Genomic DNA, 17,340 nt, shown 5'->3' with positions numbered 1-17,340 from the left:
CATCCTCCTCCGATCGTAGTAAACTCCGTCTGGTTGGCGGTCCACCCTGCACTCGTCCTCTTCTGGATGCAAAGCAAAGGGACGAGACTCCTCAGACCTCTTTGCTTTTCCTTTTTCAAGCCGGTGGCGGGCTCTGTTCCTTCACACTAATTTAGGTGCATTTTTAACACTAGCACATCAGGCTGTAGGTCGGATCACTCACAGTTCAGTAACAACTAACTCACTCTCTCTGATAGCTGCGGTGGTGGGTTTCATGGTGTTGTTGTTGTTGTTGTTGTTGGTGGTGGTGGTGGGTTTGTGTGTTTGTGTGTGAATGAGCTTTGATTAAGCTGAAATGTTCACTGATTTTTCTGATTGTGCTTTTTAAGAGCTGTTTGTATTGAGGTGCAAAACAGGAAAACATCTGTATCATGAAATCACTGAAAGAAACAAGGGGAAGTTGTTTAGGTGTTAAAAATGCAAATGAATGAAAGAAACATAACATTCAGGATAAGTTAAAGCTCCTGTGAGGAGTTTTTAGCTGATAATGAAACAGACTTTAATTAATAATGATGCCTCTTTAAAAGCTGTAAAAAAAAATATTAAACCATCAGGAATTTAAAGTTAAAGAGTGAGTGGGAAACTTCTGCTGCAAAGGAAGAATGTGCAACTTTTTGATCCAGTAGATGTCACCTTTGAGTAGCAGCATTATAACAGATTTTTGGCTAAACCTCCGCTATTCTGAAGCCTCCGCTCCCCTCCAGCGGCACACCTCCAATCCCTCTCCACTCGAGTTCACATGAAGGAGTCATCAATGAGAACGCACCATAATTAAGCTCCATTAAGCGCAAGCGGCGGACAAAATTGTCCTTTGCTGGAGCTGCAATTGCCTTTGGTCTGCATTGTTGTTAGCCGGTTAATGTTAGCACACTCTGGTTAACTCAGAGCTTCACATTGAACATAAATTGACACAGAATGACTGTGATCTAAACACACTTACGTGACATCCAAATAAGCTCTGAGTATGTTATTCTTCTTTTCTCCAGTCCTTTACTGAAACAGCTTTAAACTAAAGGCCGTCCCGTCCATGTAAACACAGCTCTGACAACAATACAGCTGGCAGGACTCAAGTATCTCAGGATACTCTGCTGTATTTACGTGTAAAATGTCGCACATAAGACATTTTGTAAGCAACAACATTCTGGTCCCAGCTTCTTTCATGTGACTATTTGCTGCTTTTCTTTGTCATTTGTCATATCTATTTGAAGTTGATGCAGACTATTTGGGTTTTAGCCTTTTGGTTTGATGATAGAAGCAATTTCAAGATGCTTTTTTCCTCAGAAACAGTTGTCAAAATAATCTCACCCACAAGATCCATATCCTCACTTGTTGTTCACACTTTCAATTCGATTCCCATCGATTGATTATTTGCACCACACTGCTGTGACGTTTACCACCGTACACAACATTTTAAGTCAATTAGGTTCAAGGTTTAATGTGTCGTGCATTGTTTTTTGTTTTTTTTGTCAATGTTGACCAGAATTGACTGCAAACAGCAGTTAGCTTGTACAACAACCGGAAACTGTCAATACGGAGAACATTATATTGACATTTGGTTGCAGAGGGCTTTTAACTGTACCGGTAAAAGCTTTGTTTGCTTTCCCGGTTTCTGTATGTGTTAGTGATTGCCGGCGTGTTTCCCAGAGTAAATAGATGACACGCCATGTGCACGGACTGTTGTTGACGGTCAGTGTGCGGCGCTGCTAGAAATAGAGTGTGATCTCCTGAGCGGAAGGTCCTCTGTGTTTAACTTCCAACCTCTGTTGGCTCATAACCCTCCAACTTTTTTTTTACATCTCTTCCTCTTTCCTCTTGTTAAAAATGAAGACAGGACTCTTCTTGGTATAAGTTTCCAAAGGTTTTTTTTTTTTTTTCCCCTCCGTGATTCTTCAATTTTTCCCCATTTTGCCCAGCTTTCCCTTCTCTGTCCCCACTGAACTTTTCCACAGCTGTGGCCAGAGGAATCCAAAGCAGGAGAGAAGCCACTGCAGTCTCTCTCTGTGTTTGTGTGTGTCTTTCTGAATGTGTGTATAAGGGGGGGGGGGGGGGGGGGGGTTGGGCTGTCATGTTGCCTTCCTCCCCAGTCGTTTGCCCTGGACAGCTCCATGGTAACCTGCATTTTAAAGAGACTCGGGATTGAATATTTAGGATGCCATTCCTGTTGTTTAACTTTGTTGCGTTGTGTCTCTTAATTCCTTGCCATGAATGAACAAAATGAAGGGCGATTAAGTATTTATTAAGGTCAGCCCCTGGGCTTATCTTGCCCCTGTGAGGCCTCTCAGCGCCCCACAAAGGGCCATTAAAAAAAAAAAAAATGCCAAAGCTCTCAAAAGCCGCAGTGAATTGCTTGTCTTGGCTTGAAACTCTTCATTGAGTTTATGGCTCTCGCTCTTAATTCATGCAAATATTCTCACATTTTGGACTGTCTAAAAATAGTACTTCCTGTTCCTCCCCTGAGTATTAGTTGGGAATTAAACCTCAGTATGAAGTCACAGGGCTAAGACGCTGGCTTGATTAGAGCGGAGCTAATTTATTCCTGTACTGACTTGTACTTTAATTACTGTGTAAAAAGTATGTCCATTATCTCCCAGCTGAGTGTCACTCCCTACAGGAGTGTAGGTGGGGGATATTGTGCACATGAGCATGCATATTCACATCTCGGGCTGTGGACATGCATGTTTGTATTTGCAGTTTTGTTGTGTTGTTGCTGCAGCAGAGGCTTGGGGTTGCCGGCAGGCAGGCAGGCAGGCAGGCAGCATACAGGCATCATGTTTTTGGCCAGAGCTGAACTCAGGAGTGGTGTGTCAGTCAAAGCTGAAACTGAGAGCGAGCCAGAGACACCTGAAACTGATAGTCTGAAATCCACACCTGGAAGGCAGATGCTTTTCTTTTATTTCTGTCATTCTTCTGAGGTTCAAACTATAAAAGGGATCTGTTGGATGGTAATATTGCTTTTTCTGTCTCCCCAAAAACAGCCATTAAAAGAGTTTAAGAAGATTATTACCATCCTCATATCTGTCAAGGTTGCTTTCACACATGCTAAAACGTCCTGAAATGTTCCTGAAGTTGTGAGCTGCATGTGTGAACGCAAACAGCCAAATATTTCACTCTGACTTTACCCGGGATCTTTCCTGCCAGTCCTTTAGTTAATTTTCCTCATGAAGTCAGCGCTAGCTAATGTGAGAACACAGTAGGAAATATTCAGGACACTTCACCATGAGCAAGTAGGAGGGATGATGACGTTTATATTCTGCGATCGGCACGCAAACAAAGGCTGTATAGGGTGCGATTGGTGCGTGCTCTGTGCATGTAACAAAACTGCTTCAGTATGTTTTCTTATGTTGTTCTCTGCTCTTTTTTTTTTTTTAGATTATTGGGATTTTGGTTCCTTTATTTGTAGAGATAGGACAGTGGATAGCGTCTGAAATCAGGGAGAGAGAGTGAGGGGTATGACGTGTGGGAAAGGAGCCACAGGTGGGATTCAAACCTGGGTCACCCCAAACACTACGCTACTGACGCCTCGTTCTCTGCTCTTTTGTTAATAGCATGAATATGTTGAACTACAAGGAGCAGTGACTTAAAAGCCAAAAAAACGTAGCATCATAGCATCAGACTGTGTTTCTTCATCTGACACTTCCATGATGCTCTTTTTTAATGTCATGTCTAAACTCTCCGAAGTGTCCACTTCCCTTTAGCTTCATTTTTTATTACAAATTAAACATAATACAATACAATGTGGTAACCCATGAGCTTAACAGGTGCCAGAAAGCAGATTTGTGCCCCTCTTGAAAGACCCTTGCTCGCCGTGTCCCCCTCTTCTTTTCAGTCTTTGTTTTCAGCTAATGCTTCATATTTATTGCACGGACACAAAACGACAGATTTGTCTTCTCATCTTAACATGAACTAATCCGGCAAGAATACCACATCCAACATGAAACACATTAGTCACAGGAAGCTTTGCTTAACACGAACACAGCGAACACATGAATTCCTGCTTGCTTAGCAGTATTCAGAGAGTGCAGGTGTAACATCATTCTCCTCGAGCGCTGTCAAGTCATGTCAGAACGATGTGGCGTTTGGAGGGTGCCAGAAATCCCTTGTTACTGAGCTGCAGAGTTGTTTTGTTTCACGAGCACACACACACACACACACACACACACACACACACAAGGCTGATGGTGGAGGTCCAATAATTCGTCTTGTCTGGTGTGTCTATACTTGGACAGATTTATGGAGGATGTCGGCATGATGGTTAATTGGGTTTATGAGATGTGAGTCACATGAAGGTGTTTGCAGCTCGATTGGCAATTCTGCATGTTTGATTATCAGTAAAACAAACTGGATTGAGTTTATTAATTGGCAGCGTTTTATCCGGAGCTGCTGTGCAATACACTGTTGTTGAAGGGTCTCACAATGACTCGTCTTACTTTTAAGTGTTTCTTTCGATCAAATTGGGTCAAACCATAGAGTCCATGTGTCTTTTTTTTGATTTAGCTTGCATCGTCCTCTTTCAGCATTTTGATCCGTTTTGCACTGTCTCAATTGCACTGACACATTGAGACAAGACAGAAGATTCCCTGAAAGAGCTGCAACCCTGAAAAGACTTTTTTGGGTTCGAAGCCAACAAACTGAGGAGGAAGTTATATTAGCGTTTAGCAGACTGCGCTGCCAGGACGCCTCAGCGGGGATGCGAGTGTTGACATGTGACGCAAACCCTGGACGATCTCAGCTCTGCTCTGGTGTAAAAAAAAAAAATCTACATTGAGGATCCTTATTAGCATTTGAATGGGTGTCAACAGGAATGTATGGCACACTGCAAAAAGATTCCCCCAAAAAGAGGGCCCCCCCCCCCCCCCCCCCCCCCCCCCCCCGTGAAGGAGTGGGGGGGGGGGGCCTGACACTCTGTATACACAACAAAAGTGTTGTCTGCTTGAAGGAGAAAAGTAGCTGGTGTGTGTTTAGCACTTGTGAAAAGAGGAGAGAAAAGGAAATAAAAGAGGAGCGTATGGGAAAGTGGATCAAGTTTTGTCTTACAGGAGAAAAAGATTTAGTCATTCAGAAGATTAAGACAGGAGTATAATTGGGTTTACTGTCAGGATAACGAGGCACAGGTTCACACCAGCTCATCAAGGAAACTACTTTGTTTTGTTTTTTTTAGTTTGCATTCCTCAGAAAAACCAACACCGCTCCTCCCCGTCCTTCTCTCTCTCTCTCTCTCTTTTACTTCATTTTCTCACACAGTCGTGCACCCTTGTATTATGAGCACAGCACCATCTGTTACCTTCTGACTCTTTAACGTGGCCTGAACACATCATCTTCATACCATCGCTGCACACGGGGAGACGGGCAGTGTCAGCTCCTTTACAGAAATATAAACTCATCATTCTAAATAGTCTAGAACTGAAGAAGAAGCCTTTGGGAGGAGAGGTGAACCCTGACAGTACTCTCCAGCTTCCAGACCAACTTCCATATTATGGTCCATATCGGGACCAACATAAGTCCCTACAGACTGACCCACTGCTGCCCCCCAATGTATGATATTCCCTGTAGTTTTGCCACCTATGGATCGGGTCTTGTTGTCCTCTGCATCTGATCAGGAAATAAATGATCTGATGTGAGATGCTGAGAGGACTGGAAAGAGTGGTAACAGTCTGATATTTGACGGAAATATCGCATTAAGTGAAACTGCTGTCCTGCTGTAGCTGTGTGTGTGTGTGTGTGTGTGTGTGTGTGTGTTGCTTCTCCTCTGCGACAGTGGAAGGAGTCGCGGCGAGGCTGTAAATCTGGAGCTGTGGTCTGGAATGCGGCTCGTGTCAGAACACGCTTCCTCTTCCCGTTATGAAAGACCCCTTAAAGAAGATGTGGCGTGCTGACAACAACTCCATGCTCACAAACGTCTCACCTTGATTTAAGTCGTGCGTTACCTGTTTGAGCTTTGGCAGCAGAGGGTTCCGGTTTTGGATTTTGTTCTGCTCTTTAATGAATTTCTTCCCCGGATGATTTATTTCCTTTCTCCCCGGCTATAACCGTGTGACAGCATAAGATTTTTGTACAGAACAAACATAGCTTCCATCTGTTTCTGTCTCTGTTGCTCTTTGACTTTAATTCCTTCTTTTCATTTCAGTGAATGCTCATGTGATGCATCTTGTGTAAAAGATGTGTTGAGTTCCCCTGGCTGAAGCCCAAGTAGATTAAAACAAGTTTGCGCTTCCAACTCTCCAAAAACAGTCGCTATTCTGTGCCCCAAAAGCTTCAAAATATAACAATCCAGGGAGCTGGATGAGCTCAGCTGGCAGAGCAGGAGCCCAATATACAGAGGCCACAGACCTCGATGCACTGGTCGCTGGTTTGACCCCCCGGCCTGAAACCATTTGGTGCATGTCATCCCTACACTCTCTTCACCTGTCCTAATAAAGCAGGGAAATGCAACAAAAACCTCAAAAAGAAAAAAACAAATATGACGATCAATACACCACTAGAACATCAGGTTGGGATGCTCAGGTCTAGGATACTTATGAAACATCCAGTTAGATTTTCAGAATAGAAGCAGTCCACTAAGGTCTGTCCAATAAGGGTCATCCAGATAGATTTAAAAAAACAAAAACAAAAAAAACTTGCAGACTTTTGAGGTTTTTCCTGACTAATGGACATGACGTTGCTAAAGGGTCACAGTTTGGTTACGTTTAAACCAAAAGACCTTTGTTAGTTTGAGGAAAAAGATACTTGTTTGTGTTCAGCTCAATACTAGGAGTTGCATAACTTACATATGTCACATTACCGTCCTGCAGTGCATGACATTACTAATGTGCGTACATTACCATAAAGTACATTGCATGATATAAGAATCAGTCAACTGTTTAAAAGAAGTCAACATTTCATTTTCCCCCCCCAAAGAAATCAAACCGCATCACCCTTAATGAAGGACTTCTTTGTTTCACCCATCCATCGGCCCAAAGCAAAACCTAAAGTAGACTGTTGTGCTGTTGTAATAATGCGTCAACTGACTTCCATCCATTCAAACAATAAACCTTAAGGACAGCATCTAGAAATGACGCGGCTAGAGGGTTCCCTAAAGGGTCGTATTGTTAGCTAACACACCGTCAAAGCTGGCAGTAGAGTCCTATTTCCTACATCTTCAAGAACAGTTAACATTATCTGACGTATCCCCTTTGTAACCTACTCCACGTTATGTTTTGCAGAGTTTTGACTCAAATCTAAGTCCAAACTTGTGGGCAGAGTTTAAAGGGTCAAAAAGACTTCCAGGCTAGAACAGCCATAGCTCCAAACCACCCATAGCAGATTATAACATCATGGCAGCTTGTGCTGACTCTTAAACTCAGGACTCAGTGTAGTACCAGAGACTCTCTGTATGTTTCAGCCTCTGGTAGAATTTGGCACATGCTAAAACGACTTCAGGCTAAATGCTCACACACTCCTTGCTAGCTCAAGTCAAACAAACTATACTCTTGCAGAACAAAAACTAACGGACTTAAATTGAAAACAGCAAAAAAATCATATTTAAGGATGTGTTTTAATTCCAGGCTTTGAGGAGGTCTGCGTAAAGAAGTCTACGTTGCATTCCCCCCCCTCTAAGCTAATTTTTATATTAAGAATACCTTAAAAGTGGCCTCTTCTCTCGCCACTGAAAGTTGTTTTATATCCTCAGCAGTGTCTTATATAACCAGCAGAGGAATGGCATCTCCAACAGAAGCAATTTCATCCCACTTTGAATCATTCCTGTCATATTTCCCAAGTGGGGAAAAAGTCAAGAATTGTGAGTGAAGACATACAGTTTGAGGCTTGTTTTGTAGTGGTGTGAAGGAGAAAAAGTTGTATATATTGGATTTTTTTTTAACAGAAGGAAGCAATTATTGAGAGTCAGCAGTTGGTGGATAAAGTTGTAGATCTCAGGACTTAAGAAAGGAGGCTGTTTGGAGAGGCTGGTGGACTTCCAGGGAAAGTAAATCCCCAGCGGAGCCCTGTGCCGCTTTCAAGGGCTTTGTCAATAAAAGCAACCAAGCAAAGAAAATACCTTTGCCCAAAATCGACTGAGTACAAGTTATGTAATTCAAACCATGTGATTTTATTTTTTGATATACCTCACTTCACGTCTCTTTTCTTTGACCGGTCTGGATTAATAGAAAGACAAAAAAAAAAAACCTTTTGTGGTTTATTCCAAGTCACTCACACGTTTTTAATTGTCACTCTGGATGTTTGATTTTGATTTAGTAAAGTGAAAATATTTCACTGCTCTATAATTTTCTGGATGCAGCCTGGCGTGCATGAAAAAATGCATTTCCTAAAGGAGAGCAGAAGTTGTCATTATAGCATGTGGAGGGGGGGGGGCTCGTCTGAGGGCTGCCGAGGATCAAAACAGTCTTTTTGCACGAGCCTGCTGTACAAGTTAGAGCAGGACCCGGCCTTCAGCACCTCACACCATACACCGACACACACTCGGCACTGCACTCACGCTCGGGTTGTTTTTCTTTCAATGCATCTGCTCATCAACTAAAATGATTGAGTGACTTTTATTTTCTTGTTAAACTAATTCTACAGTCACTTTTTAAAGCTGAGCAGAGACTTTTGATGCACCACGTAACCAGTTCTTTGACTTTTCCTTTTCAACTGCACATATATTTTGCCACTGGCTGCACTTATTGTCACCCCTCAAACACACTCGTGCACACACACACACACACACACACACACACACACGACACACACACTATTCTCTGCTCTATTTTCACAGCTGTAACGCAGCGGTTTCTGGCTCTTTTTTTTCCACTGTAATGGAAGATATGTGCGCTCTATCCCTCCATCTCCCTGTGATCTCTTTTGAATTCAAAAGCCCACATATTCCCGAGGCGTCACTGTGGAGAAAAGAGGGGAGGTGCTGTGGGGGGGGGTGGGGGGGGGGGGGGGGGGGATTATGTGGTGGTGTGATTGAAAGTTTGACTCCGGTCATAAAAACGGAATGACAATAGTTCATCCAAAAGTTAAGAATCAAACCACGATACATTGAGGCAAAGCAAAGAGGTGGATTTCAGAGAAGAAGAACAAAAGGAAGAAAATGCTATAAAACCTAGAGGCATCTTTCAGTGTTTCCCACCTGCTCTTTTCTTGATACAGATGTTTTCTCCAGCTTGGCAGGACATGAATAGATTAAACTTACTTCAGTCAATAATTGCTGAAATTAACATCAAAGTGATCATTAGTGGTTTTTTTATTCCAACCAAATGATTTCTTTTTTTTTTTATGTCTACTGGCATGAAGTAGTAACTCTCACACTCTCTCTCCTCCCATCGCTCACCCCAGCTTTCATTGAGACTCTCCAGATCCCCTGTGCCAATGGCAGGGAGGTGGGCCGGGCCTGCGAGTCTCCATCATGGCGGCCTCCGCTCACCACCATCACCGTCTCCAAAAAACGCAACTGGCTGCAGCAGAGCTCCCTCGGGAGGAATCACTGCGCCAAGGATGAGCAGCAGGGAATGCTGGGAGCTGAGGAGGAGGGCGTCCAGGGCTCCTATCAGCCACCACCTCCTCCCAGTCCTTCTCCAGACCATCTGAGACCCTCAGGGGGGAACACAGCACGGCCGGTCCGCCTGCACCTGCCTCAGGTTGGCCATGATGCCTCAGTCTGCTTTAAGGGGAATAGTTGATTTTGGGAATATATCTTGTTACATCCGTCTTAAATGGAAGTTAAAAATCTGCAAGATGTAGTTTTAAAGTGCTGATTAATGTCCAATATTTCCCTCTTTCATCACAGATTGTCCAGTTAACAAACAAGATGTAACAGGCTAATTTGCTTTGCTGAGAGAAACTTCCCAATGACTAAAACTGGAAGAAGTCAAACTACAGTAAAGCTTCCCCAGGGACACGATTGGTTGGGAAATGCAAATCTACTTAGTTCAAGATAAGCTTTAAATGTCCAAAAGATGCCACTCAACTGGGTTTCTACAAAAACATACCCTTCTACTTCTGGACAAGGACAAGACTGCTACATATGGGAAACAAACCTGTTGTTTAACCACAACTTAATCGGTCAAAAAAAGTATTTAAATCCCTCCATTTAGGTTGATAAAAGATGAAGCTGGCATCAATTGTAGTTTCAGTAGTTACCTCAAATTTGGGTAGGAACGGTCACTAGGTCACTGAACTACTAAAGAGTTTCAACAATATGCAGTGAACTTTACACAACAAGTTTATTTCACTTCTACCAGGTTGCTGGCTCCAGTTTGTATTGAGCATACAGAGTGTTGTAAGCTTGTTTCCCATGATGTCTGTTTAAAAAAAAGTAACTATGGATGCTTGCTTGAACTTTCTTCTTTTTCCTCAAAGTTTCACCACAAACGTTGCCCTTTGTCTTTATTTAAGGTCAACGTCAGTCAGGCCAAGGTGTCCCCTCACTCTCGCAGCGTGGATCCAGCCGAGGAGAACGACGCTGACGATGAGGGAGAGATCTGGTACAACCCAATCCCCGAAGATGAAGAACAAGATACGTCCTCACCGATCCACCGTTCAGCTGCTGGTCCCCCTCGAGTAGATCCCCAGAGGAGGGCCCAGCAGAGGGGCGGATGTGGGTCACGGCGGCAGGAGCCTCGGGGTCGGTGCAGGCGGCGGCGGCGGGCTGGAGGCGCTCGGGGAGAGCCTCTGTGGAGGTGGAGGTGGAGGAGGATCAGGGGATGGGAGTCAGGGGAACGCTGCACATTCCACAGAGGCACCACATCTGCACAGACAGATGCTCGCGGCAAACCACAGGAGGAGGGGGGGCCTTCCACCAGCAGAGCCACAGGTAAGTCATAAAAAAAAAAAAAAAAAAAAAAAACACGTAGGCACCTCCTCACATTCTCCTTTTACTCTACTGCCCCCCCCCCCCCCCCCCAACTTCCTCATGCACTCTCCCTCAGGTATCTTTAAGGCCGATGCTCAGGGCCATTTAGTGTCTGTCGTTCGTCTTTCAGTCCGTCACTCTGAGCAGAGTTTTGTGGTTGTTGACACCTTGGGCGCTAATTACAGCTGTTGTAATAATTGTTCCCAATTAAAAAGGATCAAGAGGCTTATTTAGCTGCAAGTAATTCCTGGCTGCCTGTAGCTCCACTCTCTCGTGTGAGTTACAAAAATGCTTTAACAACGTTTTTTAGTGGATTTTCCTCCTAACCTACATTTACACAATAATTAATCAAGAATGTTATAAAGGAGGTAAATTCAAAAGCTTGATACCGAAGGCAACTGGCAAAGGCATCTTCAAGATCTTCAACCAAGTCCATCAAGCTTCAAGTATGACCTCGGATGACTGAGACGCAGATGTAAAGGAGGTAGAGAAATCTGCAACACAGCAAAATACAGGACAAGGTGTAATGAAGAGGTAAAAATTAAATTATATATTAAAATATTCCAGAAAAATAATAATACAAAAATTGGAATAAAAGTTAGAAACCTCATCAAAAGTCGTCCAGTCATAATTCAGTGAATATTTCATCACTCGTGTTTACAGATCAACCTGATCAGATAAAACAGTCCTCAACATCTTTACACTTACACACATACCTGACCTCTTGTATTTCAGTACGTCTATCAATGCCTCTTGGAGGATTTCATTACCTCAAGTGTTAAGTTTCGGTTCAGTTTCCGCTGAGCTGAAAAACAATATCCTGCCGGCGTTAAAACATTGTAGCACTCAGAGCTCAGTTTTTTAGTTGTTTTGTTCTGCTTGATTGGAGCGGACAGAAGCTGTAGCTGCCCAATCATATCACTCCATATCAGTGTCCCTCATTAGTTCAACTCAAACAGACATTAACCCGGAGGAATTCAGACCATGGCATTCTCTCGCAGAGAAGAATATCCATTTAGTTTTTTTTTTTTGACTGCAGCTCACAGAGACAGACGGCTGTGACCTTCTGCTGTTTCTTTTAGTTGAATAAACGTCTTCTTGTCTTTAAAACTCTCATTAAAACTGCACTTCTGATGTGTGTGGACACAAAAAACACACATAATTGCTTGTAAAATGGCTTTAAGTACCGTGTCTAGTACCCTATAAAGTCCCTTTTTTTTTTTTTATTCGCTTTTGTGCTCAGAAACTGTTGACAAGTTGAGTCTACAGCGACGGCATAATGATGACAGCCAGCACACAGCTCCCTGTCTGTTAATAAGCCCCGGTCTGCTTCTTCCTAACTTCCGACTTTTTTTGTTCCCTCTGATGTGGCAACATGGTAGTTTCAACCAATTGGCACATCTCGAGCTGAGCCTATAATTACAACTTTTGACAACGCTTTTCTGTGGCACGCAACAGCCATTTCTCCAACGGAGGAGCACAAAGCGAGGCTGGGCTGTTTGTGTGTACGCAGACTGAAATCTAATACTGCAAGCTTTAGTGTTCACAAGCACGGCTCTGCTGCAGGAATGAAGGTTTTTTTTCATCCTGCAGTACTACAGCTGAAAAGTCGAAACCACAATTCATTTATTCTTCTCTCGCGACACAGGGAAGAAATCGGACTTTCAAAACGATAAAAAAAAGTCAAGAAACTGTCTTGCTTAAATGAAAAAGTAATGTACTTAAGAGGAGGACACAAGTTTGATTGGCGGCTGAAAAACTCCTTGAACCTCATTTACTGGATACAAACTGTGTGTTTGTGTCTCAGCAAAACTCTCCGACCTGAGAGACTCCCCCCCCCCCCCACCCACCCACCCCCCGTGGGATTAGGATTAAACCAGTCCCGAATGAGTCTGAGTCCACCAGCCCAGAATAGGCACTAATCATAGCGCACAAAGCTAATTAAATTGAGTCGATCCCCGCCTGCACCTTCTGATAGATCTTACTTGCAGTGCTGATGAAATTTGCCGGTGTCGTGAGGGCCCTCCTCGCTGAGTTAGCAGAGGAGAGGACATAATTGGAGGCTTGAAGTTGCTTGTTCAGCTCCTTGTGAACAAAAAGGCCTTTTTTAATTTTCCCTGCGCTCTCTCTCTCTCTCTCTCTCTCGCTCTCTCTCTCGCCCTTTCCAGAAGTGATTCATTTTTCCATCAACTTGTCTCCGCTCAAAGGGCTCATTTACATCCTGTAATAAGTTTCTGTTTAATGGGAGCAGGTCTGGGGGGGGGTGTGTGTGTGTGGGCTCACTGGTGCTCTGACTGGGTGCTGTGAAAGTGAGAAGCAGGACTAGAGGTGTTCCCCCCCCCCCCTCTCTCTCTTACCCTCCCTCTCTCTCTTACCCTCCCTCCCTCCCTCCGGAACTGCCCTCCTCCCTGCTGCCTGTTGACTTTGCAGCTGATTCCTGCGGGTTTTTGGCGACGCCATCCCAAACTTCACCGCAACAAAAAGAGAGTTATGAGCCCGGGCTATGTGTCATCAAAGAGCAAACACTCATCACTGGTTGTTTGCGTGTGTGTTGTGGTGCAGTAGAGACATTTGTTTTAAAGTAGAAGGAAAGGTGGGACTAACTTGAAATGTTTTAACACCTTACTTGTGGTGGTTGCTGTTTAACTCCGCTTGTATTTGGCTGCAGAGTGACACTGCAATCCTTCTTTACTATCACTGGTTTGGGAGGGTTAGAGGATGCTGGGCTGGAGTGGAAACAACAACAAAATGGAAACAACCTGAATCGGGCAGTTGAGGGGAATCATGAGAAAGAATATAATATTATATTATTATAATCTAATCAAGAGTATTGAGATATTTCAATTTTGGGATTTTCTTAACCTGCAAACTGCCAAAAAAAATAGAAAATCTGTTGATCCCACTATAATCCTGTTTTGCTTTAAATTTGGATTGTCGAGCAGACATGATTAACAAATGCTGTCTTAAAACATAAATACAGAAAAAGTATTTTAGATGCAATACTTCTGTAATATTTATGTAATAAAGCACATCAATACCTGACTTTCATGCATCAATACAATATGGACATGTAAAGTAATGGGATACTATGCTGTATTGATATTTTCACCCACACATAACATTGGGTAACATCTAGGTCAGACTGGGACCTTGAGGGGATCTAAAATCATTTCCCAAACAGTATTTATAATAATAATAATGCATTTTATTTATAAGCGCTTTTCAAAAACTCAAAGACACTGTACAATAGTTACACACAGAAAGAACAGCAACAACAATAAAGGTAAGACTACAGAAAACAGGAAATACATCACAATCATACATTAAAAGCTTGTTTGAAGAGGTGAGTTTTGATGAGTGATTTGAAATTAGGATGGTCAGTGCAGTGTTGAATGTGTGTTGGGAGTGAGTTCCAGAGGGAGGGGGCAGCTATGGAGAAGGCTCTGCCCCCCCCCCCAGGTTTATGTGAAAAATTGTGTATTTGCAGTTTATGTTCTAGAGATTTATTCTTAAATTGAAGCTGACAGCGCCCCAGTATGATGAGCGGATGTGAGAATACACGGGTAATATTCAGCAAGTCCACTGCCAGCTAGAAAGTGGGGTTGATGACCAGCATCTACACTATTTCAGTCACATCTTTTGTGTCTTCTTCAGCAGATTTTTGACCGTTTTGAGCCCATAGAGACGCCACTTTATCTGAAGGGGCCAACCATTCAACAAGTCCTTTCTTTGATTGAGTCCCAATAAGAGCGTCTGCTGACTTAATGAAGCGCTGCAGATGTGACTCTCTGTGACTATAGCTCTCCTCTGTTCGGCTGGCTGGTTCCTTTTCCCCTCACCGGATACACTCCAGACTCCTCGTGTGCTGCCTATTGACTGACTTTGTGTCCATCTGAATGCCCTATTTGTATGGAGAATAATGATTGATGGACTTTGGGGGTGGTGAGCACGCTGCGTTCCCCAATCTCTTGTTCCCTTTTAGCGCCTGTTTGGGGAATCTGACTTGGCCCGGCGCTCAGGACGAGATCAGAGCTATTTCTGGGGGTTGTTTTGGTCACGCTGGCTGCTGTGTTTGAGCGTTGGCTCCGGCTGCTGAAGTTACATGAGAGAGTTCAGGCCCTCCGAGTTGAGACCTGGAATCTAATCTCAGGCTGACGATTGTACGGTTGGGTCTGGAGGAAGTCAACAACTCAGAGGAGCTGCGTTGTTGGAGCAGCACTTCAAAAAAACCAGCAGCAGATTCCTCAGCTTAGTACAAGATGTGAAGTTCAGGTCACATAGTTTCTCATAGCTCCTTCGTTCTGCTCTGTTTTTCATTTTCATCACAAGAGCTGCTGAGGAGAAGTGTTCTGCCCTCTGTTTTGATGAGTGAAGATTTTTATCTGTGTACACTTATACATAATCCGTCCTTAACTGGTCATGCATGCATGGGTGGTCACATCAGTATCTGCGTTTTAGCCGGTACAGACTGGATCCTGACCAGGCGTGTGGTGACAGATTTTCTAGGTTTATTCACAACCCTCAAGTATTGTTATTCAGGCTGCAACTAACTTCAGCTTTCGTTTAAAATGTTACAAAACAAAACCATTTCCTGGAGTCGAGGTGAAGTCTTTGTGGAAACTGTTTTTTAAACAAACAGATGATTTCCCAACAGCGCTGTAGTGACGATTCCCCAACATGTACTTCCATATTGATTCCACAACAGGAATAAGATTGGTGTCCCAGTCTGTGATTTCACATTGCAGCATTCTGGCGTTGAAGCTGCATGACATGTAAACAAACAGCTGGAGCTCCCCATACACAAACACTCAGACATGCACACACACACAGCACTGTTCTCCCCTGCTGGCTCTGCTGATCCTGTCTCACCCCTGTAACGCCTCTATTACTACATCTGGGGGGGGATGTCTTCATGCCTCTATCACGCCTCTGTGACGTTCATATTGGAGGAGAGATGTTGGCTTGTCTTTATTTGTGAGTTAAAAGTCAGACAAGGTTTTGCTGTTTGTATAGCTTCTTACTATTTTTGCTTTATTTCTAAACTAATTGTTTTTGCACCATTAAAAACTGATTGTGATTCTGAGACGTCGCTGGTGTAAATGTCCCGCCTTGAACTGGAGGTCTGAATTTGGCGAATGACAAAAAAAGCCAGGCCTGCTTAGCGAAAATTAGACAGACACCATCACATCATTGAAGGCGATGTAGCCTCTGGTTATGAAATGAAGTCAATGCAGATGTGCCTTAAACTCACATCATCTTTAATGGTCAGCAAGAGGCAGCTGCACTTCATGCAACAACAAAAAAATCCAAATGTATGAAACGAGATATGAAAATGAGCCTACTTCTTGCCCGATTTATTACCTTTTTTTCAATATGTTTATGTTCTCAATCACTGCTTTCAACTGCTCCTCAATGCAGCATCCTGTTCACTTTGTAAATGACGGTCCCATTGGGAATTCAAAACATGATGAAGCTGGGTGTGCTGTAGGACATGGCTACCTGTGTTTAATGAGGATGCCTTATCAATCACCAGTTGACACACAACATCAACTTAGAGAAGATGAGAACATTTCAACATCAAAGGATGATTAAATATGATTTCATCAAATTATTTTATCTGCAGTGCCGCAGTGCCAGGCTGCTTCTTAGTACCATTTACAATCAATTCATCACGATATCAGTAAGTGAGCAATTGTGATAATAATTTAAAAAGGGTTATTCTGTTGTACAATCCGTCCTTAAAGGCTTTTTCGTCACGATATTTTTAGCCAACAAAAATGCCATGGTTGGTTTTGTAATGAAAACGATTACTTCACCAGCGCTCCTCACATACAGTAGCTGTTTGTTCCTTGTTATTTGGAGCGGTGCAGGCTGTCTAGAATTAGCGCCCACTCTGCCGTTTGAGTTACAGCGGAGCAGGAATGCCTGCAGTGGTCGGAGAGCTCGGCCCCGCATGAGGGCTGCTTTGGCGGGGGGCCATGTTGTGCTAGTGAGAAGGCCCTGCATGCTTGGATATATTAGCAGGGGTTTTGTAACCATTGTAATGAAACGGCCGGGGGCTCCCGCGGCCCCCTGAAAGGGCCTTCCAGCTCCGAATGATTTGGAGCCAAAAAGGAAGAGAGAGGAAGCAGTGCAGGGTTTGGCCCCCGGTCACTGAGTTAAAGAAACTACAGGACAAGTATTCCATTCACTGGTTTTTATTTACACTGCTGGTGTGTTTCTGCACCCCCCCCCCCCCCCCGTTCTTTCTGTTTTTTTACATTCAACACACACATGTGGCAGTTATGCTTGTACACACACACACACACACACACACACACACACACACACACACACACAGTAAAGTGAATGCAAGTGGTTTTACAGGGGTAATCAGGGACAGCAGATTGTTGTCTCACTCAAAGGCCTATCAGAGTATACTCAGTGTCTCTCTCTCTCTCTGTCTGACACACACACACACACACACACAC

The 17,340-nt window shown here is 43.6% G+C and overlaps 1 protein-coding gene across 2 annotated transcripts in view; it reads left to right on the top strand.

The window, feature by feature from the left end:
- syde2 (synapse defective 1, Rho GTPase, homolog 2 (C. elegans)) overlaps nt 1–17,340 on the top strand; it is a 52,491-nt gene that overhangs the window by 2,303 nt on the left and 32,848 nt on the right. For both annotated transcript variants that reach the window (XM_020633739.2, XM_020633740.2), the window contains exons 2-3: nt 9,355–9,656; nt 10,414–10,831. In XM_020633739.2, coding sequence (XP_020489395.2) covers nt 9,355–9,656; nt 10,414–10,831 — 720 coding nt within the window. The remainder of the gene's footprint in view (nt 1–9,354; nt 9,657–10,413; nt 10,832–17,340) is intronic.

The sequence above is a fragment of the Labrus bergylta genome, chromosome 6, assembly GCF_963930695.1.
Source record: "Labrus bergylta chromosome 6, fLabBer1.1, whole genome shotgun sequence".
Taxonomy (NCBI): domain Eukaryota; kingdom Metazoa; phylum Chordata; class Actinopteri; order Labriformes; family Labridae; genus Labrus; species Labrus bergylta.
This window is presented reverse-complemented; position numbering and strand designations above follow the sequence as displayed.